General features: G+C 45.1%; 1 protein-coding gene across 7 annotated transcripts in view; it reads left to right on the top strand.

Moving 5' to 3' along the window:
* The first annotated feature begins 742 nt into the window (after positions 1-742).
* The window catches only part of LOC124036192 (citron rho-interacting kinase), a 56,452-nt gene continuing 29,977 nt past the window's right edge, over positions 743-27,217 (top strand). For 5 of the 7 annotated variants that reach the window (XM_046350443.1, XM_046350440.1, XM_046350442.1 and 2 more), the window contains exons 1-6: positions 3,170-3,504; positions 19,798-19,896; positions 20,960-21,103; positions 23,001-23,120; positions 26,732-26,902; positions 27,008-27,061. In XM_046350443.1, the coding sequence (XP_046206399.1) occupies positions 19,888-19,896; positions 20,960-21,103; positions 23,001-23,120; positions 26,732-26,902; positions 27,008-27,061 (498 nt within the window). In that variant the 5' untranslated portion in view covers positions 3,170-3,504; positions 19,798-19,887. Of the gene's footprint in view, positions 876-3,169; positions 3,505-19,797; positions 19,897-20,959; positions 21,104-23,000; positions 23,121-26,731; positions 26,903-27,007; positions 27,062-27,217 lie in introns of those variants that run through there. The other 2 variants (XM_046350437.1, XM_046350438.1) reach the window with 2 other exon arrangements.

Genomic DNA, 27,217 nt, shown 5'->3' with positions numbered 1-27,217 from the left:
TGCTTAGCAGGACAGGACAATTGTCAAATTCACGCACTTATCAAGACATCATCCCTACTGCCTCTGATCTGGCGGACTCACAAAACACACATAAACGATGTAATAAATGTGTAAATTATGTTTGAGTGTTCCCCTGGCTATCCGTTAAAAAAACTAAAAAACAAGAACATGGTGCCGTCTGGGTTGCTTAATATAAGGAATTTAAAAATGATTTATACCTTACTTTTGATACTTACGTATATTTTAGCAATTACATTTACTTTTAAAACTCAAATAATTTTAGACTTTTACTCAAGTAGTATTTTACTTGGTGACTTTTACTTTGACTCAAGTATGACATTTGGGTACTTTTTCCACCACTGGTTAACAGTAAATATTTTCTACTAGGTGAGAAGAGAACACTTATGTAACATCTGCCTACATACAGCAGGCCTGCTCTGGTCTGACACTATGTCTGCCTGTCAGTGTGCTGCCTGTTCGCTACATTTGAGCCAATGCAAGGGCGATCTTCCAGGCTCCAGTTATGTAAGAGTCACTTTTGATGAAGAGGCACTCACCTCCAGACTGCAGCAGTGTTCCTCTTTAAGAACTCTACCCTTACATAAACCATCACGTGTTATCGCCAGTAATGTCATTTCATTTTTGTACCAATGGAGGGCAATATTTAATCACTGGTATTTTCTCTAGGAGAGCCTCAGCATGTTCTGCACACATTGGTCACCACTCTCCCAGACTAACCATCTTAGTCCTACAGCCTTCTTACAGTCTTCCAGCCGTATTGAGCTTTGCATAGAGCTTTCATGCAACTTTTGTCCACCTGATGTCCCTGAAATTCAGCATGTCTTGAAAGAAGTCTGTGACACGTTGTTATAAAGGTGAGTGGAATATAAGATTTAATTGATTGTGCTTTGAGGAGTGTCATTTTCCCTGGATTAAGAATTCCCCTCTGTACTCTAGCAACAGATAAATCCAGTCTGAAGGATCATTTATACAAGCTCAGTGAATTGTGATGAAACTCTCATTATTCTCCTTCCTTCGATATTAAGCTGCGATTGGCCTAAGGTATGTACAATACCTTGTTGCTAGGTAACATCAGCAAAAAGCCTCTGCAAAAGCCTCTACCCATCCTCATATTCTCTCTACGAAACCAGAACCAATTTCATACTGATGTGTTTTGGAGAGGAGTGTAATCCAAGATCTGCTGACAAAATGTTGACAATTGTCCGAATCTAATTAGCTAACTTTATTATACTGCACATGTATACCATTGCATGCATTGATCTCTATTAAATGGAACAAAAATTGCACACTTTTACAGAAAATGATGTGATGTGTTTGAATTGTAACAGTTTGTAACAGCTTTTTGTGTTTGGTCAGGTTGAATGGTCTTTTAGAGAGACGTCATCAGGAGGCAGATTGTCAGGTTTTAGCTGCAGTTAGCTCAGATGGAAGTGGAGAGACAGCAGTGAGGCTATTGATCATGTCTTTCTGGCAACACACTGCATTACGCAATGCTTTTGAGCCAAAAGCGGGTTCTATTTCTAAATCCGAACAATTAGTTGCACTTCAAAGGATATCACGAGATGTTTAGAGAACACTGATTGGTTCTGCAGGTCTATGTATACAATGCACGCACAAACATCAAATGGCATAGCATGGTATTCCTTAGGGGATAGTACTGTGCAGTATTTTGGTTTTCAGCCTAGTCCAAAGACAAAATGTACTGTTTTCATAGACCTAGAGCATGACCTCATGCTGTAATAGCAGAAGTCTTCTCCGAGAAATCCGTAATTGAGGATTCTTACTGGATTTGATTTCTTGCAGGCCCAGATTTCTGTTCAGATTGAGACGGCTGCTTGTCTGAATCACTGGGAGTCGGAAACAATTATATTCTCGGCTCATAAGACAAAGCATGCCTCCAATGTTTTGCTTTCATCTGAGCTGAGTAAACACTCAACAGAAACAAAGTCAAAGTCATTGTTGTGGTTTGTTTGCTGGTCCATTTTCCCCACTCGATGCAAGTTTATAGCCTGCTTATTGCCTGCTATGCTCCACATCCAATTTGATTTGAAAAGTTCATTTCAAACAATTCTACACTTTAAGATCTAAAATCAGTGAATGATTGCATACACTCATAACAGCAATAGTAGCCCGGGATATGAATGCCGAGTTGTGTTCTGGTGGTTGACAGGGCCATAACAACCATTGATTGGTTACTTGAACTTGCCAAGCTGTTTCATATCTCTACTGTTGTGATGGAGTTTTGCTTACCAGGACAGGTCCTGCCGTCTGCTCCCAAGCGGGGACCTCAGCGGCCCCAGTGTGTGTGTGTGTGTGTGTGTGTGTGTGTGTGTGTGTGTGTGTGTGTGTGTGTGTGTGTGTGTGTGTGTGTGTGTGTGTGTGTGTGTGTGTGTGTGTGTGTGTGTGTGTGTGTGTGTGTGTGTGTGTGCGTGTGTATGTGTGTGTGTGTGTGCTTCTGCTCACATGTGCGTGTATGTGTCAGTTTGGCTAAACTCAACATTGATACAATGACAGAAAGGCCAACCAGCCTGACGAATAATAAGCTTTTTTTTGTGATGGATTTGCTTCCTCACTGACTTCTCTAGAATGACTAATACAGCTGAAATGCATGTCTAAACAGCTTGGCATTGAAGTGTATTCATGTGTTTATCTTTGGAGTTGATTTGGAGCAGCTGTGGACAGGTGTAGCTTGAACTTGTTTTTATTGCATAGAAGCAGTCTTATCAGTAACAGGACCACTGTGCCGTCCACTAAATTGGACATTTGATAGCAGTGCAGAGTGTGATAGGAGAGACTGCGATAGGTAACCGATCACTGTGTTTGATGTCTGAGAAGAGCTGGGGTCTCTGTGGAGGGGTTGTTACTGAGATGCATGTGTTATGCGGGAGAGAACACAGTTTCGGCAGTGAATCTGGCTGCATGTATTACAGTGATTAGCGTAATCTATTGCAGTGTGGAGAGAGAGAGAGAGAGAGAGAGAGAGAGAGAGAGAGAGAGAGAGAGAGAGAGAGAGAGAGAGAGAGAGAGAGAGAGAGAGAGAGAGAGAGAGAGAGAGAGAGAGAGAGAGAGAGAGAGAGAGAGAGAGAGAGAGAGAGAGAGAGAGAGAAAATAGAGAGTGGGGAAGCGAGATTTCCTTGCATGTCTGCGATTGTGTTTTCACTGATCTACTGCATTACTCTTCAATGCAGTTTCCCTCTCTCCTCCATTCCCTCCCTCGCTCCTTCACTCTATCTCTCTGTGTGCTAATCTTCCCTCGCTCTCACTGCTCACATCCCTCTCTCCTGCCAAACCTCTTCTCTCCCTTTCGTTTGGCTCTACTCTCTACAGTGAAGATGACATCCCCAGTTTTGATGAATCAGCGAGTCCCTCGTACTGGCCGGTGGCTGCCCAGCAAGACCCCACATGATCGGGCTTTCTGGGTGAGGATGTGCCCCCTCTAAGGTGGTTCTTCAGCAAGGCACCGAGAGCACCGGACAGGTCTGAGTAAGTACTGCTCTGAAGGAATCTTTCACTAATAACAGGGTGGAATTGATTGCACTGACAGAGTAACAACAAGGACTGTGTAACAACAAGCCTGTGTGTGCAGATCATCTAAACTGCCTCGACACACTGCAACTGATCTGCCTTTGTTTGCCTGTCTCAGCATGCTGTTCAAATTGATTGATTTGCGGTTGTGCTACTGTCAGGGGAGTTTCAGTCCGATGTGATCGCGGTATAGCACAGGTGCCTGGTGCATCAGTGGGAGAGCAGAGTCTTCTATTGTCACGACTCTGAGATGCTGTGTTAGCATTAAATGGTTGTCTTTGTTTACCCATCCTCTTCAGGCAACGGTGTACATTAGCATCTCCCCTCTCATAGCGTCTCTGTCTCCTTTCAGCAGATCTCCATCAACTTCTTAGGGGAATCACAGCTCTCACATTCTGACTTCTCTCTCTGCTTGGATGTACTGTTTCAAAGGATTCTGAAATTATCCGTTTTTTCCTGATGGGTTTCTTTTGCCTAGAATTTGAGGAAGTAGGAAGTTCATGTTGGAAAAACAGAATCTAGGCACTGTGTGTTTATTGTCCTTGTTATATCGAAGCTTGGTAGAACAAAGAATCATCTCTATTGAGAGTTCGATCGTGAATCACATGAACTGTTCACTACAAATTGAGATAGTTGCCATTGATAAGGCACTTGGTGAGTTATTGTTAGGGAAATGTGTGCGTAGGAAGGCCTGTGTGGCCAAAAATAGATTCTGTAACAAGAAAAGAAGTGCTGAAATGCCTGAAATGATCAATCAAGTCTGTGTTGAGAGAACATGTATTTCTATGGAAACAGTTGTTTCACCTCTGTCTATCTCCCCCTCCCTCAGCTACCTCTCAGAGCAGGTGACAGGAGAAGGTAGCTCCTGTTTCTTTATCTGGCCAACATTCAATTAGACTACAATACATACATATTAATGATAGTTAAGTGATAAATGTTGATATTTAAGTCTTTTGTCTTTTTACAATATCCCTCACACCACGGTTGTTTTAAAGTAATCATCATTAATAATGTATGATGATGAAATATCTGCCTTTCCCCTTTGTCTGACACTGAGATGGCTCATGAAGGAATAATACTGTATATCTTACTTAGATACACTGGACGTGTAAAGATTTTCAATGTACTAAGTTCCAATCAAAGGCAGAGAAGTGGTTTGTATAGGGTCTAACTAGGGACAGATATAGTTGGCTTTATTAGTGTTCCCAATGGGGCACAGAGGGCTACGTGGAGTGGACTGAGTAAGGGGCAAAAAGGGTTCTACCTGGAACCAAAAAGGGTCTTTCTATGAGGAAAGCCAAAATAACTCTTCTGGAACCCTTTTTCTAAGAGTGTACATATTTAGGATAAAGTACACTACATGACCAACAGTATGACATCTGCTCGTCAAACATCTCATTCCAAAATCATGAGCATTAATACGGAGCTGGACCCATCTTTGCTGCTAAAAGAAACTACTCATCAGGGAAGGCTTTCCACTAGATGTTGGAACATTGCTGCGGGGACTTGCTTCCATTCAGCCACAAGAGCATTAGTGAGGTTGGGCACTGATGTTGGCCGATTAGGCCTGGCTCGCAGTCGGTGTTCCAATTTATCCCAAAGGTGTTCTATGAGGTTGAGGTCAGGGCTCTGTGTAGGCCAGTCAAGTTCTTCAACACCGACCTCAACAAGTGCTTCAGCACTCGCCGGTCCTGTTTTGTGAGCTTTTGTGGCCTATCACTTCGCGGCTGAGCCGACATTTCCACTTTACAATAACAGCACTTAAAGCTTACCGGGGCAGTTTTTGCAGGGCAGAAATGTGATGAGCTGACTTGTTGGAAAGGTGGCATCCTATGACTGTGCCATGTTGCAAGTCACTGAGCTCTTCAGTACGGACCATTCTACTGCAAATGTTTGTTTATGGAGATTGCATGGTTGTGTGCTCGATCTTACACGCCTGTCAGCAACAGGAGTGGCTGAAATAGCAGAATCCACTAATGCGTGTCCACATACGTTTGGCAATGTAGTGTATATTAGAATATTAGGACTATATTTAGGGAGTATCCATATGATTACATAAGTGTAAAGCAAGAGGAATTGGCAAGAGAAGAATTTGTTCATTTGCACTTGTGTTCACCTGTAGACAGGAGGCGGCACAGAACAGTGTGAAATGTGACTCGGAGAAAGAGAAAGGGCTGAAGGCGGCGAGCAGATACGGTCAGGTGGTGTAGCTGCTCTCTAGCGCAAATCCATGCATGTTAATGTGAGTCGTGATGAGAGGAGAGCTCTGCTGCTGTAGCTCTCCCGTACCCTCAAGTGTCATTTCTAAAAGGCCCCTTACCTCTTCTGTGATCCTCTTTGTGGGATCTCTCCACATCTAGTAGTTCCTTTGTAAAGAGTCTGAGGTACGATTGATTGTACCCATGTGGCATCAGGTTTACTGAGATGCTGTTGTCATGACCAGGGACTTAGCTATAGAAAACAATCCCTGTCCATTTTAGGGTTTAGGGATTGGACCTGATAGGTCTAGATAGGGGAACTAGAACTGAGAGCTTGACATAATCTGTGCTTCTGCCAAAATAAAGGAACACCAACATAAAGTGTCGTAACAGGGCGTTGGGCCGCCACGAGCCTCCAGAATAGCTCCAGTGCGCCTTGACATAGATCTGGAACTCTATTGGAGGGATGTGGCACCATTTTTCCATTAGAAATTCCATCATTTGGTGTTTTGTTGATGGTGATGGGAACACTGTCTCAGACGCCGCTCCTGAATCTCTCATAAGTGTTCAATTGGGTTGAGATCTGGTGACTGAGACGCGCATACACACACGCATACACACACACACGCACACGCACACACGCATACACACACACACGCACACACACACACGCATACACACACACACGCACACACGCATACACACACACACGCACACACACACACACGCATACACACACATACGCACACACACACACGCATACGCACACACACACACGCATACACACACACACGCACACACACACACACGCATACACACACATACGCACACACACACACGCATACGCACACACACACACGCATACACACATGCACACGCACACACGCACACACGCACACGCACACACGCATACACACACGCACACGCACACACGCACACACGCACACGCACACACACACACACACACACACACACACACACACACACACACACACACACACACACACACACACACACACACACACAGACAGACTTTAAACCTCCTATGCTCCTTTGATACCTCTCCCTCAAAGTCACTGAGTCCTTTTCTTCTTCTTCCATTTCTTTTCTTCTGGCCAAAATAATAGGCAACTGGACATATTTATACATGACCCTAAGCATGAAGGGATGTTAATTGCTTAATTAACTCAGGAACCACACCTGTGTGGTAGCACCTGTTTCTAATATACTTTGTATCCCTCATTTATTTAGGCAGTTACCTGTACATTTGCAACAGGTGAGTGATTCACTGCCACCCACAGCCCATATGTTACAGCAGAGTCCCAGTAGCTGCTGGTCCTCCTGCATTCTGAATGTAGAGCAACACCATGACTTCTCTCTCCTCCTCTGCAACAGGACTGACTCATGCCACACATTATTCAACCCACAGAAAACATCTCAGAGAGTTGATCTAGCTGCAGATATCAAATTCTCCATGATGGGTTTTCCCTTTGCTGTTAATAAAGCTCTTATCGCTGTAACTAAATGAATAGAGAGCATCTGGTTATCTGACTGGCTATGCACCAACGTTATTGTAATAGAGTCAAGCTGAGGTTGAAACCCTGCCAGCTCAACAACTGCCCAACAAAATGATGGGTAACCATGGGGGAACTAATGCATTTATCTTTCACTGTCTGACCAGAGAGTATGTGAGAAAAGCTGCTTCAGTGCTACCAATCATCCAAAACATGTAAAACCCTTGTAAAAATATTTCACATTTATTTGATCAAATATACTTTAAAGGGTAGACATGCAGATTCCTATTGTCAAAAGTATTTATTCATACAGCGTAACAGGTTACAGGGTCTTCCAGGAGGAGCGCTTGAGCCGCTTCATCATTGCTGAGAAGACCCTGATTATCAAGGAGCGTTATGTGATAGGCTGAGAGATGGACCGAGAAACCTCTCCAACGGGAGATTCAGCACCCTGAGCCCCAATGTGGGGGGGCTAGAAACACAAGCCAAAGGGGTGAGAGAGAGAAATATAATCACTTTATGTATAATAAATATTAATAAATAACAGTTCTATAAGTTTACTAGACCTACTCTATGTTTCTACCACACCTAAACAAAACTTCAAGCTAAAGCAGAGCTTTAAAACATCCTTACCTATGCAGTAGAGGGAATCTCAGTCTGGTCCTAGGCAGTAATTTTGTTTCCTCTCTTGGAACGCTAAAAGAGAAAGTTAAAGAAAATGTAAATCAAATCTTCTGAATGCAACGCAACAATATAGTGAGGAAAAAAACATGTTTATCTCATATATTTATCTCATCATAGCCACATCAATGACACCAGCCCCTAATTGGAACATAAAGCAACATCTCCTATACCTTATTGTTGATCCTGAGTTTGGTCATTGAGAAGCAAAGAAAGCTCCTTCTTGCTCTCTGCTCATTCCCACTCTCTGTCTCAGCCTGGTCTGCTGGGTTTGTTGCAGTAGAAGCTGGTCTTGATGCCTCCTTACATCCCTGCACCAGGACTCTGTCAAATTCAGATTCCTGGGAGGCCATAACGGCTTGGAGGGCGTTACAAGAGCCAAACGCCTCCAGGAGGTTTTTATGTGCACCCCTGAACACATTGTGGATGTGCAGGTCCTGAGGGTACGCCTGTGTCCTTGAGAATCCAGACGCAGCACAGAACTCAGACAGAACTGTTGAAATATTGCTGTCATATCTACTGCCTGTTGGGAAGGTCCATCTAGGGCTGAGGGACCGATCTTTGATAGCAACCTTATCACCAGTATCGTGACAAAACAGATAAAATCATCTTTGTCGGAGTCCATCAAGGACTGCAGAGGGAATGCAGTAGCACTGCTGATGTCTGAAGGGATGAATAACTCCCTAGGGTAGCACACTTCTTTCTCTTCCATGTCAATCCCAACTCCCTTTGTTAGCAAATATGTTCCCTTGCTGGTGCAAGAGGGAGTGAAGAATCGAAGAGAGGCTTTGGCACTCGATTGTTGGTTACTTTCAGTCCTTGGACTATTACGATGCAGGGCTTCATCTGTGTGTGTCATCATCTTTGTCCTTAGGTCACTCATAGAAATCCCTGGCATTATACAGTCCCTGGTGTCGATGCAGGAGCTCCTAGCGATGGGGAAGGTCAAATCATCAGGCACCTCATCAGGGATGGGAATACCAGGGAGGTTGATCTCTAGCTCACACTTTGACCTTGGACCCTTTTTCAGATCTGGTTATAGGAACAATGACACTTTGAAGAAATGGACAAAGATGAACAGGTTCTAAGGAGTGACATATATAGGGAAGGTAATCAGGGAGGTGATGGAGTCCAGGTGAGTCTGATGACTCCCAGGTGCACGTAACAATGGTGACAGGTGTGCTCCATAACGAGCAGCCTGGTGACCTAAAGGCCAGAGAGGGAGCACACATGACAGTTCCCCCTCCCCGCCGCACAGCTCCAGGCGCAGGACTCCGACCAAAGGGACGATCCTGGGGATCAGGAGCGGACCGGTCGCCCCTGCTGCTGTGCGGGAACCTGTCGCCGGCTGGGGCGTGGGAACCTGACATACAGGCTGAAGCAGGTGGGCCTGGTGATCCAGCTGAGGCATGAGAGCCTGACGAGCCGGTGGAAGCAGGGGAGCCTGGCGATCCAGCGAAGGCATGAAAGCCCGACAAGCCGGCTGAGGCAGTGGAGCCTGGCAATCCGGCTGAGGCATGAGAGCCTGACGAACCGGCGGAGGCAGGGGAGTCTGGCAATCCGGCTGAGGCATAAGAGCCTGTAGCGGCTCCCGGACCTGACGTCATTCCCATGGAAACCAATAATAAATAAATTAACTCCCAGATGTTTCCCTTAGGTGAGGTGTTATTCTGTAACGAATGCGCTGAGAGTTGGGAAGCAAGTACAGAGAGTGAGTGTTTAATAAATAAACGGAACTTAAATCAAGGAACACGAACAACGCACCGACACGGAACAGAGTAAATAACACCTCGCCAAAGGGAAGCATCAGGGAGTGTTTTTCGTTTTTGTGTTGGAGGTGACGTCAGTCTGGGTTCTGCTGCTGGAGCAACCGAGTGTGCCTCAGCCGGCTCATCAGGCTTGCATGCCTCAGCCGGTACCACAGGGTCTCAAGACTCGGTTGGCCTGTCAAGCATCTGTTGCCGAGTCTACCGAGGATGCCTCAGCTAGCTCGTCAGTTTCTCAAGACTCGGTGGGCTCGGCAGGCTCCCACGCCACAGCTGGCTCGCCAGGCTCCAGCTTTTCAGACTGCTCGTCAGGTTCCTGCGCCTTGGTGGAGGCGACTGGTCTGCTCCTGATCCTCCGCATTGTCCCTTTGGTCAGCATCTTGCGGCTGGAGTTGCGCGTCAGGGAGGGGGTACTGTCACGTATACTCCCTCTCCGGCCTCTACGTCACCAGGCTGCTGATAATTTCCCACACCTGTCACCATCGTCACCCGCACCAGCGCTTCATGACACTCACCTGGACCCTATCCACTCTGGCTCAGACTTTTGGCTCTGTAGCTCAGCCAGGATCTGCACCGAGGCTACGCGAATGACCTCCCTGCCTCCTGACTTTCCAAAGGGGAGCAACTACCAGGGCTGGCCTGAATGGCCACTGAGAGGCCAGAGTTAAGCTGGTGTACACCTCCCCCGCGATAGCACAGCTCAGCTGAGAGGAGCTGGAGGAGGCGAGGTTGGAGTGGCCCTTAGACAAGGACATCAGGAGGCTTTCCACTGTTACTCCAAAGAGATCCGTCAGAGGCTCCACTATGAGGGCAGCCTCTTCAGATGCATGCAAGCTCTGTAACCAGGTCTGTCATCTTGAAGATACACACACAAACATCACTGATGCCATGCAAAGAATCCCAAAACCAACATTTTTAACATGATTTTGATGTTTTTACAACATCAGAATTGTATTATTTCTGAAAGGCATGTACTGCCCCCAATGTCTTTATTCATAGTTTACTTTATAATGGCTTACCCAAGACCCGTCCTCTCTGGGGCAACATTTGTTATCAGAACATAAAAATACATGGTATGCTTTCCAATTGATGTTAGGTATGGGTCAGGGATAAACAATACGTTGAAATATTACTGTGAGCATACCTCTTAGGAGAGTAGCATGGTGGTTTGGTAGCATGGTGGTCTGCCCTGCCATTCCTCCTTTCCTTGGTCCAGTAGTTCATCTCACTGATCAGTAGCCTTTTCTCCCGCTCATCCAGACTGTCTAAGGAGTCCTTAGACCCTGTCAAAGAGCACTGGGATTCTGGGGAGGTTGCCCCACTCCTCAGGTTCACCCCCATGATTACGAGCCAGCACTGGTAGCAGAATACGGAGGGCCATCTGGGTCACGACCCTAAGAATTTTCAGACACATCATGGAGAGCTGCTCAAATGTCAGCTATGGCCAACAGAGTAATATTAAATCAAGCTATTCCATGACACATTCTCCTAAATAGTGCATTACTTTTGATCAGATCCTTATGCGGAGACTGCGGAGACTTACGTTATTCTTCATGCCATGCTGAATCACTCTCCATTGGCTAGAGAAAAGAAAGGGAACATATTTGAGTTGCATATTTTAGTGTTGAGTTAGTGTATTTGATTAAGCAATTAAGTACATGAGACATTTTGTTCTTGATTTAGGGATAGAGATAAGGGTATGGTTAAGGTAGTGGTTGAAATCACATTTGTGGTTAGAAGGCACATTATGACTGCAAATTCAGAGTTGTTGTATGTGAGGTTGAAGAAAGACGTGGGACTTACTCATTAGTTAGACTATTCAGGAAGGAGAGGAGGACTGGGGAACAGCTTGTCCCAATATTGAGAGAAGGCATTAGAGTCCTCTGAGCCTGCTTCTCCAGCTGCTCAATGATAGATCCCCTGTCCTGGAAACTACACCTGGGTGCATGAGAAGACCCTGGGAAACCACAAAGAGAAATCTGAAGTTAAATCAAAACTTTATTTCTCATTTTCGTTCATTGGTACTGATTTGATTGCACTGGACAGGTGAAAGCATATCCCTCAGTGGGCCTCCACAACCTCGATTCGGTCTTATGTAGTAACATTTGAAATTGTGTTTTTTAAATTGGATAAAAGTAGAGACTCGGAGCTTGAAAATGGCAAACAAACAAAAAACATTTTGGGATGCATGCCACCAAAGCCACTACACAACACAACATAATTAAACACACACTAAACAATACATGAATTGCACTTTAACGGTGTCAAACAGTGCCCACAAGCTGTTAGGGCCTACATAAAGCTGTCCCAACAGCAGAGTCCCAACAGCAGTCCCAACACCTTACCACTGCTACACCTGGCTATCAGCGGAGCCTTGTCTGGCAGCGAAACAGTTCATTCAGCCTCATTTACTGCCTTCTAAAAAGACATAGCTGACAATTGAGATGTACAAACTATGGCATAAAGGGACAACAAGCAACACAAACATAGACGCAGACACATGCACACACAAACAGTGGGGCAAAAAAGCTATTAGTCAGCCACCAATTGTGCAAGTTCTCCCACTTAAAACGATGAGAGAGGCCTGTAATTTTCATCATAAGTACACGTCAACTATGACAGACAAAATTAGAAAACAATTCCAGAAAATCACATTGTAGGATTTTTAATGAAATTATTTGCAAATTATGGTGGAAAAATAAGTATTTGGTCAATAACAAAAGTTTATCTCAATACTTTGTTATATACCCTTTGTTGGCAATGACAGACGCCAAACGTTTTCTGTAAGTCTTCACAAGGTTTTCACACACTGTTGCTGGTATTTTGGCCCATTCCTCCATGCAGTGTGTTTGGGATCATTGTCATGCTGAAAGACCCAGCCACGTTTCATCTCCAACTTCTTGTTAACAAGAAATTTGTGGAGTGGTTGAAAAACGAGTTTTAATGACTCCAACCTAAGTGTATGTAAACTTCCAACTTCAATTGTATCTTCCTGGCATATTACATTATTTACGCAGTAGCATACAAGACATCTTTGGACAAACCTTGTTGTGCTGTGCTCACTTCAATAGGAAGGTGGTGCGGCGGTCCTTTGTGGGCAAATTTTGTCATCTAAGTCTGGCATTCTCTGGATTCATGGTGCTTTCAAGACAAAAAAAACAGGGTCGAATCATGATGACGTCAGTGATCTTCAGGCCGGAGCTAGTTTTTTCCTGAGTTCCCAGTCGTCTTGAACTCACTAAAGTCAGATTTCCCAATTCTGAGTTAACAGTTTATTTGAGCGCGTTACAAATCATGGATGCTGGATTGACAGCATTGCCAAAGTTGAAACTCATAGTTTTAAGCTTGGAAAAGAGACCCTTAAACCCAGACTTGGGACCACACAGCCACTCCACTGAATAGCAGGCTATTCATGTGACAAGGATTAATAAGGATTTGCCAGTAGATTGTCGACTTGATTCATGATGATAACTGCTAGCTAAGATGTTGAAGGTATGATGTTGATGTGATCAGTCCAATCAAAGCTACTGTAGATAAAACATTATTTTACGTCATTTTATCTGTGGCTAATGACCTTGAGCCTTCTTGGATGGGCACTTCTAATGTTACTCTATGGCAGAACCCAAGGGGCTTGAAATTTCAAGCTCTACCCTTAGATTTGGTGGTGACATAGTGTCCCCATGAGTGACAGAACACTGAGCCAATTACGGCGCAAAACTGAAACCCGCGAACCACCGCATTTAGCCATGGCAAGGTGACTGGGAATATGGCTGAATACGAATAGTGTAGTTATTCCCTCGGTAAGGCAATCAAACAGGCAAAATGTCAGTACAAAGACGGAGTGGAGTTGCAATTCAATGGCTCAGACGCAGGGTCTACAGACAATCATGGATTACAAAGGGAAAACCAGCCACGTCGAGACACCAACGTATTGCTCCCAGACAAGCTAAACACCTTCTTTGCCCGCTTTGAGGATAACACAGTGCCACCAACGTGGCTACTCCCAAGGACTGTGGGCTCTCGTTCTCTGTGGCCGACGTGAGTAAGACATGAAAGCTTGTGAACCATCGCAAGGTTGCCGGGCCCAGACGGCATCCCTAGCCGCATCCTCAGAGCATGTGCCGACCAGCTGGCTGGAGTGTTTACGGACATATTCAATCTACTCCTATCCAAGTCTACTATCCCAACTTGTTTCAAGATGTCCACCATTGTTTCTGTACCCAAGAAAGCAAAGGTAACTGAACTAAATGACTATCGCCCCGTAGCACTCACTTCTGTCATCATGAAGTGCTTTGAGTGGCTAGTTAAGGATCTTATCACCTCCAACCTACCTGACACCCTAGACACACTCAATTTGTATACCGCCCCAATAGATCCACAGACGATGCAATCACCATCTCACTGCACACTGCCCTATCCCATCTGTACAAGAGGAATACCTACGTAAGAATGCTGTTAATTGACAATAGCTCAGCCTTCAACATCATAGTACCCTCCAAGTTCAGGTATTAGATTTCTCCTCGAAACTCAAAGTATGCGTAATTAACCATACCTTGTTTTCGTCAGACATATGATGTGTAGCCTATTGTAGCAGGCTATTTGGAGGTAATACTGATAGTCCCTTTAAAAGCACATGGGTGAACAGTCGGCAGACGCAAGTGAAGTGACATGGACGTTATCCTTGAATTTTACCAAGACATTGTTGAATACTCGTTTCTGATAGGCTTAAGCATAGGGATTCGTAAAATACATTATACACATGATGTCACAATTAGGCCTAAATCTACTGCATACATCCAATGGATTTGTTATATTTCTATGGTCTAATGTCTAAATGCTTTGTCGACAATATCAGAAAACAGGTCATAGCATGTAATATATGTTTCATCAAGCATCCTCATCCTATTCTTAGGCATCATCATCACCATGCTCAAAAACATAACTCGCTGCAACCCATTAGCTATAATTCTGAAGCTGCAAATCAGCAAAACTAACATGTGCAATACATTATATTCACTTGCACTTAAAGTAGTTTAAAATCACTGATGTTCTCTGGGGCTCGAACTATTTCAGCACTGTTGAGCTGTCAATGTCTGAGTTTGTAGGCATTAGTGGACAGCGCCATGGTCCTGAAATGTTTTGAATCTGGGCTACACCTGAGACAGCGCCATGGTCCTGTATTGTTTTGAATCTGGGCAGCACCTGAGACAGCGCCATGGGCCTGAAATGTTTTGAATCTGGGCAGCACCTGAGACAGCGCCATGGTCCTGAAATGTTTTGAATCTGGGTAGCACCTGAGACAGCGGCATGGTTCTGAAATGATTCGAATCTGGGCAGCACCTGAGACAGCGGCTTGGTTCTGAAATGTTTTGAATCTGGGCAGCACCTGAGACAGCGGCTTGGTTCTGAAATGTTTTACATTTACATTTACATTTAAGTCATTTAGCAGACGCTCTTATCCAGAGCGACTTACAAATTGGTGCATTCACCTTATGACATCCAGTGGAACAGTCACTTTACAATAGTGCATCTAAATCTTAAAGGGGGGGGGTGAGAGGGAATACTTATCCTATCCTATCCTTGAATCTGGGCAGCACCTGAGACAGCGGCATGGTCCTGAAATGTTTTGAATCTGGGCAGCACCTGAGACAGCGACTTGGTTCTGAAATGTTTTTGTTGACAAAGCAGCAGTGGCTTACATCCCACTGGTCACACACTGGTTGAATCAACGTTGTTTCCAAGTCATTTAAAGGAAATTATCTTGAACCAACGTGAAATAGACGTTGAATTGACGTATGTGTCCAGCGGGATATACTTATGTTCTATCTGATGCACGAAGCAGAAAAAAAACGGTGTTTGTTGTTTGCAGTAACTTATCTGCTGTTGTAATATTAGACGTGGTAGTTTCACCATTAAGTATTCCGGCTTTAAAAATGCAGTATAAGGTCTCCCCAGTTATGGTAGATTCATTTAGCAAGACATTCTGTATACTTCTGGCCCTTCTTTGGACACTGTGTTAACAACCCTCCAGGCAAGCTTCAATGCCATACAACTCTCCTTCCGTGGCCTCCAATTGCTCTTAAATACAAGTAAAACTAAATGCATGCTCTTCAACCGATCGCTACCTGCACCTACCCGCCTGTCCAACATCACTACTCTGGACGGCTCTGACTTAGAATACGTGGACAACTACAAATATCTAGGTGTCTGGTTAGACTGTAAACTCTCCTTCCAGACCCATATCAAACATCTCCAATCCAAAGTTAAATCTAGAATTTGCTTCCTATTTCGCAACAAAGCATACTTCGCTCATGCTGCCAAACATACCCTTGTAAAACTGACCATCCTACCAATCCTCGACTTTGGCGATGTCATTTACAAAATAGCCTCCAATACCCTACTCAACAAATTGGATGCAGTCTATCACAGTGCAATCCGTTTTGTCACCAAAGCCCCATATACTACCCACCATTGCGACCTGTACGCTCTCGTTGGTTGACCCTCGCTTCATACTCGTCGCCAAACCCACTGGCTCCATGTCATCTACAAGACCCTGCTAGGTAAAGTTCCCCCTTATCTCAGCTCGCTGGTCACCATAGCATCTCCCACCTGTAGCACACGCTCCAGCAGGTATATCTTTCTAGTCACCCCCAAAACCAATTATTTCTTTGGCCGCCTCTCCTTCCAGTTCTCTACTGCCAATGACTGGAACGAACTACAAATATCTCTGAAACTGGAAACACTTATCTCCCTCACTAGCTTTAAGCACCAACTGTCAGAGCAGCTCACAGATTACTGCACCTGTACATAGCCCACTTATAATGTTGCCCAAACAACTACCTCTTTCCCTACTGTATTTAATTAATTAATTTATTTTGCTCCTTTGCACCCCATTATTTTTATTTCTAGTTTGCACATTCCTCCATTGCAAAACTACCATTCCAGTGTTTTACTTGCTATACTGTATTTACTTTGCCACCATGGCTTTTTTTGCCTTTACCTCCCTTCTCACCTCATTTGCTCACACCGTATATAGACTTGTTTATACTGTATTATTGACTGTATGTTTGTTTTACTCCATGTGTAACTCTGTGTCGTTGTATCTGTCGAACTGCTTTGCTTTATCTTGGCCAGGTCGCAATTGTAAATGAGAACTTGTTCTCAACTTGCCTACCTGGTTAAATAAAGGTGAAATAAAAAAATATAAAATGAACAAATCCAACACTGTTCTACCGAGTCCTTCTCAGCCAGAGGTGACTGACTGTAATATTGCTAGTTATAATGGTGCTTTTAAAAACAATATTAGTTATTTGTAATTGCTTTCTGGGAGGTAATTATTACAGAGGATGAGCCCAGTTGCACAGCCTGCTCTCTTGGCTCATCATGGACTGGTGGTGAGAAATGTAGCCTGCGAACAAGTCAGCCAGATCTGATCCCCATCTGCTACCCCATGCTAGGCTACTGTAGCAACTTGCCGGCCTGCACCATCCTTCATGGCATTGATTCTACACGGCGCGGTAGGCTTATGGCACGCCGACATCCCACAACAATTACCCAGTTGGAATTACTTGCTGAAACTTCAAATCATACTTCCGCCCTAATATCAGTCACATTTGACCTTAAGGAAGAACCGCCCTTTAAATGCTGTTCAATTAGGAAAATTGTAAAGCTACTTACTGATTTCTCTATTAAACTTAAAAATGTAGGCTTAAATTAACCTTATCTGGTTGTCGTCAGCCATTATGTGTGACCCGTTAAGTTGCCCGCTCTGCGTCTCTGATAATGTAGCTCGGTTGAAAACCTGTCTGTGAACCTTCCGCAGACACAATGAACCGAAGTGAATATGGACATTACCCATGGCATAAAGACATCATATTCATGACATCAAATATGTCTAGACGCCATAGAGATCCTCTTAAATGTGTATTCTAATACCTGATTCTATGCCAGACGCATTGTTGACATCATTAGAAAACAGATAGTGTCACACAATACATGCTGTTGACAGCCTACCCCAAAATCAAACAGTAATCCACTCCACCATGATGAGAAATCTATCATATAGTTTTGACATATTACACAGGATATGACAGAGTTCCTGGTTTGAGATACTGTATATAAACAACAGGAAATGAAAAAAATATGTTTATCTATTTCAAAGGTTTCTGGTGGTTTCTGCATGTGTTGGGGAATGGGGCCTGGATCTCTCAGAGCGCATCAACCCTGTCTTGCATTGCATCAATAATGTTATGTACCAATCAAATATACATTGCCTAAGGCTGCAGTGCTATACTCCATGCAGACAGTGCTCATTGTTCCTTTCACATGATGGATATATGCTACTCTGTCTGTTTGGATGTGATGTGGGAAGTGCTATCTTATGGGGTTGGTGATTGGTCTGTGTGAAGCCATAGTCTCCGTTGCATCATGGGATGCAGAATGTTATGTGAAACCCCTGGGCCTGTGGCTGTCGAAGCTCCTCCACTGAGCTGCTGCTGTGAGCAGGAGTGGGAGAGAAGCCCATGCTTAATAGACAGTGACAGTCTTCTTTTCTTCATTCTCCTGCCTCTCCATCTCAAAGGCTGCCAAATATAGAGAATAGTGCTTAAAGAGGCGGCCATGTGCACACACACTCAGAATCACACTCTATTTTTAGGTTTGTCTTATTCCAGAATATACCCATACGGTATGGTCCACACGGCATGGTCCACACAGCATGGTCCACGCGGTATGGTCCACACGGCATGGTCCACACGGCATGGTCCACACGGCATGATCCACACGGCATGGTCCACACGGCATAGTCCACACGGCATGGTCCACACGGCATGATCCACACGGCATGGTCCACACGGCATGGTCCACACGGCATGGTCGACACGGCATGGTTGACACGGCATGGTCCACACGGCATGGTCGACACGGCATGGTCGACACGGCATGGTCCACACGGCATGGTCCACACGGCATGGTCCACACGGCATGGTCCACACGGCATGGTCCACACGGCATGGTCCACACGGCATGGTCCACACGGCATGATCCACACGGCATGGTCCACACGGCATGGTCCACACGGCATGGTCCACACGGCATGGGCATCCACACGGCATGATCCACACGGCATGGTCCACGGCATGGTCCACACGGCATGGTCCACACGGCATGGTCCACACGGCATCCACACGGCATGGTCCACACGGCATGGTCCATCCATGGTCCACACGGCATGATCCACACGGCATGGTCCACACACACAGGCATGGTCCACACGGCATGGTCCACACGGCATGGTCCACACGGCATGGTCCACACGGCATGGTGCATGGTCCACACGGCATGGTCCACACGGCATAGTCCACACGGCATGGTCCACACGGCATGGTCCACACGGCATGGTCCACACGGCATAGTCCACACGGCATGGTTGACACGGCATGGTCCACACAGCATGGTCCATACGGTATGGTTCTATGTTTTTTCACTCTGTGATTAAAAGTAGTTCTCAGAATAGATGCTAATTATGTGTGTGATTATGTAATATAAGGAGTATGCCTTCAAATGTAAAGCATCGCGGATTGAGCTGCTGTGGAGTTTGGTGCTACTTGGGCCCCTCAAGTGTTGGGTTTGGTCTGATTACGGATTTTTGAATTCTGAATTTTGAACATGGGCATGAAAGGGCTCATGTAGTTTTTTTTATTCTTTGACTTGCGTTTCACTTGATTAGTTTAATTGTTTATTTACCTTAATTGTTTGATTAGAAGATAACATTTAATGATGATTATGAATGGCACTAAAGGCAGCTTTAGTATGGGGTTTTCTGCTCTTAACCCTGTTTCCTATACAAGCTACAACATGTTGGAAAAGGAATGTTGAAAGTCCATTTATGTAATGTTGTCGCGACATTAAACATCAATTCAATGGTGCTAATAATTTCCCATTTGATAAACTGTAAAAGGTGGTGTGGTATAACATAATGACATGAAAAGGTAAGTGCTGTAAATAAAAGCCCCACAGCTTTCAGGAGAGATTGTGTATATAGAGTGTTTACTGCAATTAGTCTCTCTCCCACGCTCTTTTCTTCTCCTGCAGATTAGTGGTTACAGCCCTCAGCTCTCTAGATAAGACCCGCTAAAGGCATCAAGACACTAAATACAGAGAGCATTGAGAGACACAAGACACATGTCACAGGTACTCTTATGTTTGATATACTCTGCGTGTGTCAAGTCACTCTGTGTGTGTCTATCAGTGTGTGCCTATGATTATTTGTTCATGTCCTGTGACTGACTGATGGTTCTCTGATTTGAGACTACTGTTGTTATGTGGTGTCTGTGTTGTCACTCCACATTACTGTGGCACCTTGTGTTGCTACCCAGTGCTGGGACTCCATACCATAACCTTTTTATTGTGTGTTATGTTGTGATTGGGTTTAGTGGTAAGCACTCCAACACAGCATGTAGTCTATGCACTCCAGTATGTACTGTGATTGTGTATCTGTGACACAGTTGACGGCCCTGCACCCGTGACTCTCAGTGCTCCTCAGGGGCTCTAATGGCTTCTGTAATTGCATCCATCCATCACCCAACTGGCTCATCTCTTAAACCACACATACTGAGATGAGCAGCTTGGCTTAGGAGGTACAGAAATAGCTTCCTATAGCTTAAAGGAAAACTCCCCCCCAAAAAACTATGTTTTGATATTTGGTTCATTAGTCTATTGTTGATATAGTCCCAACATGTTTTGCATGTCAGCAATCAAGATTTGAATCTATATAACTTTCAGAATACAGAAATGCAGCTGGCGCGATGCATTTAGCATCATCTGATGCTGTATTTTGAAAGTTATATATCTTGAAAACTTGATTGCAGTTTTTGGGTGGAATTTTCCTTAAAGATTTTACCTCACAATTTCTTCATAGTAGGCTGGGTTCAAAGGAGATTTGGCAACAGTTATATCTTTTTACATAATGGACTTAAATGTGCTGTTGTCTTTCACATGCTTTCCTGTGAAGCACTGCTGCAATGATTCATCTATGTTCTCACTGCTCTCAGCACAAAGCCTTCTTCAACCCCAATCGCTGTGATCAAGGAAATGCTTTGCACAATCAACTTCAGTCCTTTGGTTTATTATAAATGGCCATGTTTATTACAGTTATGTAAGGTTGTGGTCACCTGCAAGAGTTCAGTTGACATTGGGAAGATGAACTAATGGTGAAATGGACAAATAAAGCTGTCCTCCATGTTGCTGTATTCAGATGGAACAGGAGATCTCTCTAGTCCAGAGTAAGATGTCTGATCTGGAGTCAGTGCTGCAGCAGAAGGATGTGGAGCTGAAAGCCTCAGAGACACAGAGGACCATCCTGGAACAAGACCTGGCTACCTACATAACTGAGTGCACTGTGAGTGGCCCAAGATCCTGACTGTGTGTGTGTGTGTGTGTGTGTGTGTGTGTGTGTGTGTGTGTGTGTGTGTGTGTGTGTGTGTGTGTGTGTGTGTGTGTGTGTGTGTGTGTGTGTGTGTGTGTGTGTGTGTGTGTGTGTGTGTGTGTGTGTGTGTGTGTGTGTGTGTGATTCTGTAAAGCAGATAGGAACTATGTGTGTGTGTGTGTGTGTGTGTGTGTGTGTGTGTGTGTGTGTGTGTGTGTGTGTGTGTGTGTGTGTGTGTGTGTGTGTGTGTGTGTGTGTGTGTGTGTGTGTGTGTGTGTGTGTGTGTGTGTGTGTGTGTGTGTGTGATTCTGTAAAGCAGATAGGTACTATGTGTGTGTGTGTGTGTGTGTGTGTGTGTGTGTGTGTGTGTGTGTGTGTGTGTGTGTGTGTGTGTGTGTGTGTGTGTGTGTGTGTGTGTGTGTGTGTGTGTGTGTGTGTGTGTGTGTGGGTGCTCTTGTGTACTACATGCGGTGTTACCAACAGGCTTTATATAAACTCAGCAAAAAAAGAAACGTCCTCTCACTGTCAACTGCGTTTACTTTCAGCAAACTTAACGTGTAAATATTTGTATGAACATAACAAGATTCAACAACTGAGACATAAACTGAACAAGTTCAGACATGTGACTAACAGAAGTGGAATAATGTGTCCCTGAACAAAGGGGGGGGGGTCAAAAGTAACAGTCAGTATCTGGTGTGACCACCAGCTGCATTAAGTACTGTAGTGCATCTCCTCCTCATGGACTGCACCAGATGTGCCAGTTCTTGTTATGAGATGTTACCCTACTTTCACCACGTCACCTGCAAATTCCTGGACATTTCTGGGGGGAATGGCCCTCTCCCTCACCCTCCAATCCAACAGGTCCCAGACGTGCTCAATGGGATTGAGATCCAGGCTCTTCGCTGGCAATGGCAGAACACTGACATTCCTGTCTTGCAGGAAATCATGCACAGAACGAGCAGTATGGCTGGTGGCATTGTCATGCTGGAGTGTCATGTCAGGATGAGCCTGCAGGAAGGGTACCACATGAGGGAGGATGATGTCTTTCCTGTAACGCACAGCATTGAGATTGCCTGCAATGACAAAAAGCCCAGTCTGATGATCGATCCTCCAAATCGATCCTGCTCCAGAGCACAGGCCTCGGTGTAGTGCTTATTCCTTCGACAATAGATAATAAACTGGTCCAGCGAGGGTGGGTTTGTGCCCATAGGCGACATTGTTGCCGGTGATGTCCTGCAAGCACTCAGTCCAGCCTCTCTCAGCCTATTGCGGACAGTTTGAGCACTGATGGAGGGATTATACTTTCCTGGTGTAACTCAGGCAGTTGTTGTTGCCATCCTGTACCTGACCTGCAGGTGTGATGTTTGGATGTACCGATCCTGTGCAGGTTTTGTTACACGTGGTTTTCCACTGTGCGGACGATCAACTGTCTGTCCTGTCACCCTGCAGCACTGTCTTAGGCGTCTCACAGTACGGACATTGCAATTTATGGCCCTGGCCACATCTGCATTCCTCATGCCTCCTTGCAGCATGCCTAAGGCACGTTCATGCAGATGAGCAGGGACACTGGGCATCTTTCTTTTGGTGTTTTTCAGAGTCAGTAGAAAGGCCTCTTTTAGTGTCCTAAGTTTTCATAACTGTGACCTTAACTGCCTACCGTCTGTAAGCTGTTAGTGTCTTAATGACCGTTCCACAGGTGCATGTTCATTAGTTGTTTATGGTTCATTGAACAAGCATGGGAAACAGTGTTTAAACCCTTTACAATGAAGATCTGTGAAGCTATTTGGATTTTTAGGAATTATCTTTGAAAGACAGGGTCCTGAAAATGGTCCGTTTCTGTTCTTTGCTGAACTGTATGTGTGTGTTTCAGAGTCTGAAGCTCAGTCTGGAGCAGGCCCGTATGGAGGTTTCCCAGGAAGACGACAAGGCGCTGCAGCTCCTCCACGGCATCCGGGAGCAGAGCAACAAGCTGCAGGAGATCAAAGAACAGGTAGAGGAGAGCGCCTCCTGTGGGGCATCAGATGCCTGGCAGGGGTTGTGGGTGGTGGAGGGAGTAACACAATGTTGCCTCTAAACGCTGTTTAACTGTAATGTTTAGGGTTAAGATTTGGGGAGGGTAAGCTGATCCTAGCTCAGTGCCTACGGGCAACTTCTACCCAGAGTGCTGTGGAGGGATGTGCTGTAAAGGGTTGATTGCCCATCCCTATGGGGTGTGAGTCGTGTGGGGTGCGAGGAGAGTGCTACCCTGTCAAAGCCGGGTTAATTACAGATGAGGAGGGTGTTGAGGCTTCTCCACTGCTCTCTGTGTAGGTGGAGTCAGTAGACTGTTAAACACCCTGGGTCTGGATTCCTGAATACATGGAACCAAATTCATGTGAATTAGTGTTGTTACTGTTGTTTCATTGCCTTTCTCAGATAATAGAGAAAAAGCCTTGAGTGCCACATAATAGAAGTCTGAAACAGACGTTCTAGTAGCGCCAGCCTTCTGTGAGTGTCAGCATTGACAATTTACTAGGAGTTTGCAGTATGGTGTCCAACAGTGGGCGTGAACTCAAACGCACTCTGCCGTTCACACAGGACTTGTCCTGACCTTAAAGAAAGTCTCAGTGGATGTCTCTCTAGTAGTGGCGTGCCTTTGCATAGCTCAGCGCCCCAGTACATCAAGGCGTCTCCTGTGTGTTTATCACTCGCCACTTTCAGGACTGATGTAGTGTCTCCTGAGTCTCTGCTGATTGAGGAGTGTAGAGGAAGGATAGAGTCACGTTCAGCCCACCATTATCCAAATAGTGTGTGTGTGTGTGTCTCTGTGTGTGTGAGTTTTGTGTTTGTGTGTGTGTGTGTGTGTGTGTGTGTGTGTGTGTGTGTGTGTGTGTGTGTGTGTGTGTGTGTGTGTGTGTGTGTGTGTGTGTGTGTGTGTGTGTGTGTGTGTGTGTGTGTGTGTGTGTGTGTGTGTGTGTGTGTGTGTGTGTGTGTGCGTGCGCAATGCGGATACAACAATGATCTGATTTGGTGAAGGGTTGCCAAGTTCGTGAATTAAGATATTGAAAGATCGACAGCAGAGGACAGTTAGACAGTATGAAACCCCCCCTCCACGGCACAGAGCAGAATCCCTGGCAGTGGTTACCAGGCACAGGCGCTATAGCGCAATGGTTGCCATGGCAATGTGAACCATCCATACCTAGAAGTGGAGAGTGTGCCGTGCCGCTGATGCAGTGGGCAGCCTGTCGTGATGAGGCGATGGGGTTTTGGATCTTACATTATGGGAACCAGGGTGTTGGTGTTTCACCACTGCACTGTCGTCTTCACACCCACTCCATGGTCCCCCGTGGTGGTATCGTTACCGCTTACTGATGCGGCTAATGCAAACCTGGGAATTAGCTATGGAAATGATTGACCCACTTATAGTTCAAGTTCATAAAGTGTTTGGTAATTGTCATACATGCGAAGGAGTTAGGCTATTGGATATTTGCAGAGGTACTTTCCTGCTTGATTTTGAAGGCTGCATAAGGTCTTGAACAGTGCCTCTCTCCCATGCTCTCTTTTAGGAGTCTGGAAGTCATGTTCATATTTATGCAGAATGTATTCAGTGTTGGCTCAACAAACATGGAAGATTGGGGATATGAGCAATACCAGCTTTTCAGTGAGAGAAAGAGAAATCCATTGCAAGACAATCAGTACATGCAAATTCCGTAATTCTGAGAAGCAGTGAGAATTAAACACTAGGCTAATTGGAACCGATCCCTAACACTGAACACAAAGCACGCAGGCTGACAGACTATAACTGGGATAAGACAACTATTCTACCTCTTAGTATTGTATTTGTGATAGGTAGGTTTGATCCAGTTCTAAGGCCTACCTAAAGTAAGCTTCATTTAACCACTTTGTCAGCAAACTTACCTTTGGCACATACAACATGTCTGAAGATGACTGAAAGGAATGATTATTCTGTTCTGTAAGGCAGAGTGAAGAGTTAGAGGCAAGGCAGTGTTTTTTCCCCCCAGTACCATGGATTAGTCTCCCCCATCTTGAGAGGCTACAGCAGAACTATCACTCTCCCTGTCAGGGCTACACCTACTGCATTTGAAGCTCCCAGCGGGACTGTGCAGGTCGGGACGATAGGGAGGGACTTTCTGTGTGATTGTGTGTGTGCGTTTGCATGTGTGTGTGAGTTAGGTAATTCACACTCTGAATCAGCTCTTCTGGTGTGCACTGTTCCATTCTATTCACCCTGTATTCCCCCTTTTCGCTCTCTCTCTCTCTTTAATCCTATCCACTCCTTCCTGCCCCTGGCTCACTCCTCCCTCCTCCTCCATGGGTATCACTCAGCTCTGTACTTAAGCCCAGGCCTAGAACAGTTCTCCTGCTAATTGATGTTCAGGGCTGCCAGAGATTTGCTGTGATCCAGTCAGGGACCTAGGGGACTGGGGACACTGAGGAACTGATATGCTGAGTCGGCCCGCTGGCGAAACACACTGTCATTCTGTATGAAGATTCTTTCCTACTTGAAATGGATTTGAATTTGACTCTACAAAGAGATTAAATGAAAGGTCCCTGTGGTTTCTGGTTCATTCAGTAGATGCAAGTATTGCTCAAGTGAAAACCTTAATTATCATTCCAATTATCAATTTAATTTACTGTTTACCTTTTTCTTCCTAAATTCATAGCTTCATGCCATGAATCCTAATTGACAATGCCAATCATCATTTACTCAAATAGCAAATGCTTTTTGTATCTTAATTAGCGTTATAAGGAGGTCCAAACATAATTTGGGAGGAAATTGTACTGATTATGAAATTCCGTTGTCTTTCATTTTCATTTTTAAAACACGGCATGAGTCATTTCTTACACATTTTCTTATTATAATAGTTAATGACTCATGAAGTGTCTTCCTGTCACTTACTGTAGACAACAGGCGGACGTCCTCGGAGACACGCTTTAAGGGTTGATGGAGGAACACTTAGCAAGGTTTGAAACTGGATGGAAACTGGAGGAGAACTTTGAAATGAAAAGGGACTAACTGGTGCAGCTGACTGGCTGGTGCTGCTGATGTTATCTGCTGCGCCTGTCGTGTTCCATTGTCAGGGTGTCCTCACCCTTCCCAGGCACAGAGACCATGCTACTTTTCATTAGCCACTGCTAGTCCTAACCAGCCCGGTTGACAGGACTGCTGCATGCCCCGTGACCAGACCATGAGATGGAAATGAAAGCTGTTAGCCATAGCTAATCATTCATTAAAACTTTAGAAGAGAAGAACACTAATGGATTTTAGTTGATGCACTTCTTCTCTGCCCTACCTCTCCTTGTTCCATAATGCTTCGTTTAATAGATTCCATTACACAGTATGTCATTATCTGTCTATTCGTTGTACCTCCCCTCCCCATCCCTCCCTCTCTCATGTCTGCCTATCTAATCTCTTTCTGCGATGCTTTCCGTTCCTTTCTATGTACTTGTTATTTTTGGCACTCATCCTTCTCCTCATGTCTTTCACCTCTGCACTCCTCCGCTATCCCTCTCTCTCATCCCTCGTTCCTCTCGCATCCCTCTGCACTCCTCCGCTATCCCTCTCTCTCATCCCTCGTTCCTCTTCGCATCCCTCTGCAGGAGTACCATGCCCAGCTGGAGGAGATGCGCGTGGCCATCAGGCAGCTGGAGGAGGACCTGTCTGCAGCCCGTCGCCGTAGCGACCTGTACGAGTCGGAGCTGAAGGAGTCTCGTCAGACCAGCGAGGAGCTGAAGAGGAAGGCAGCTGACTATCAACAGAGGATGCAGAAGGTTCTGTAGCTGTTCACACTGATATTGATCTCTTGGCTCAGACCCACGTTCAGAGAAGTTGAAAGGCGTGTTGGTTTGACTGATTTTCAGCTTTTTGTCTTACAGGCTAAGGAGCAAGGCAAAACTGACACGGAGGAGCTTCTGTCAAAGCTGGAGAAGGTACCGCTTCAGTTCCATTGGCTCACATGTTGACATCCTATATGGTTCGATATGGTCCTTCAAGGAATGCTGTTCAGTCAATGGTTAGGAGACAAATGCCAAATTATTTAAAAAAAAGTTATTATGAGTGAAACAATGAAGATGGTTTGGGTGTAA

This window comes from Oncorhynchus gorbuscha, linkage group LG05, assembly GCF_021184085.1.
Source record: "Oncorhynchus gorbuscha isolate QuinsamMale2020 ecotype Even-year linkage group LG05, OgorEven_v1.0, whole genome shotgun sequence".
Lineage (NCBI taxonomy): Eukaryota > Metazoa > Chordata > Actinopteri > Salmoniformes > Salmonidae > Oncorhynchus > Oncorhynchus gorbuscha.
The sequence above is the reverse complement of the archived record's forward strand: the minus strand, read 5'-3'. Positions and strand labels throughout refer to the sequence as shown.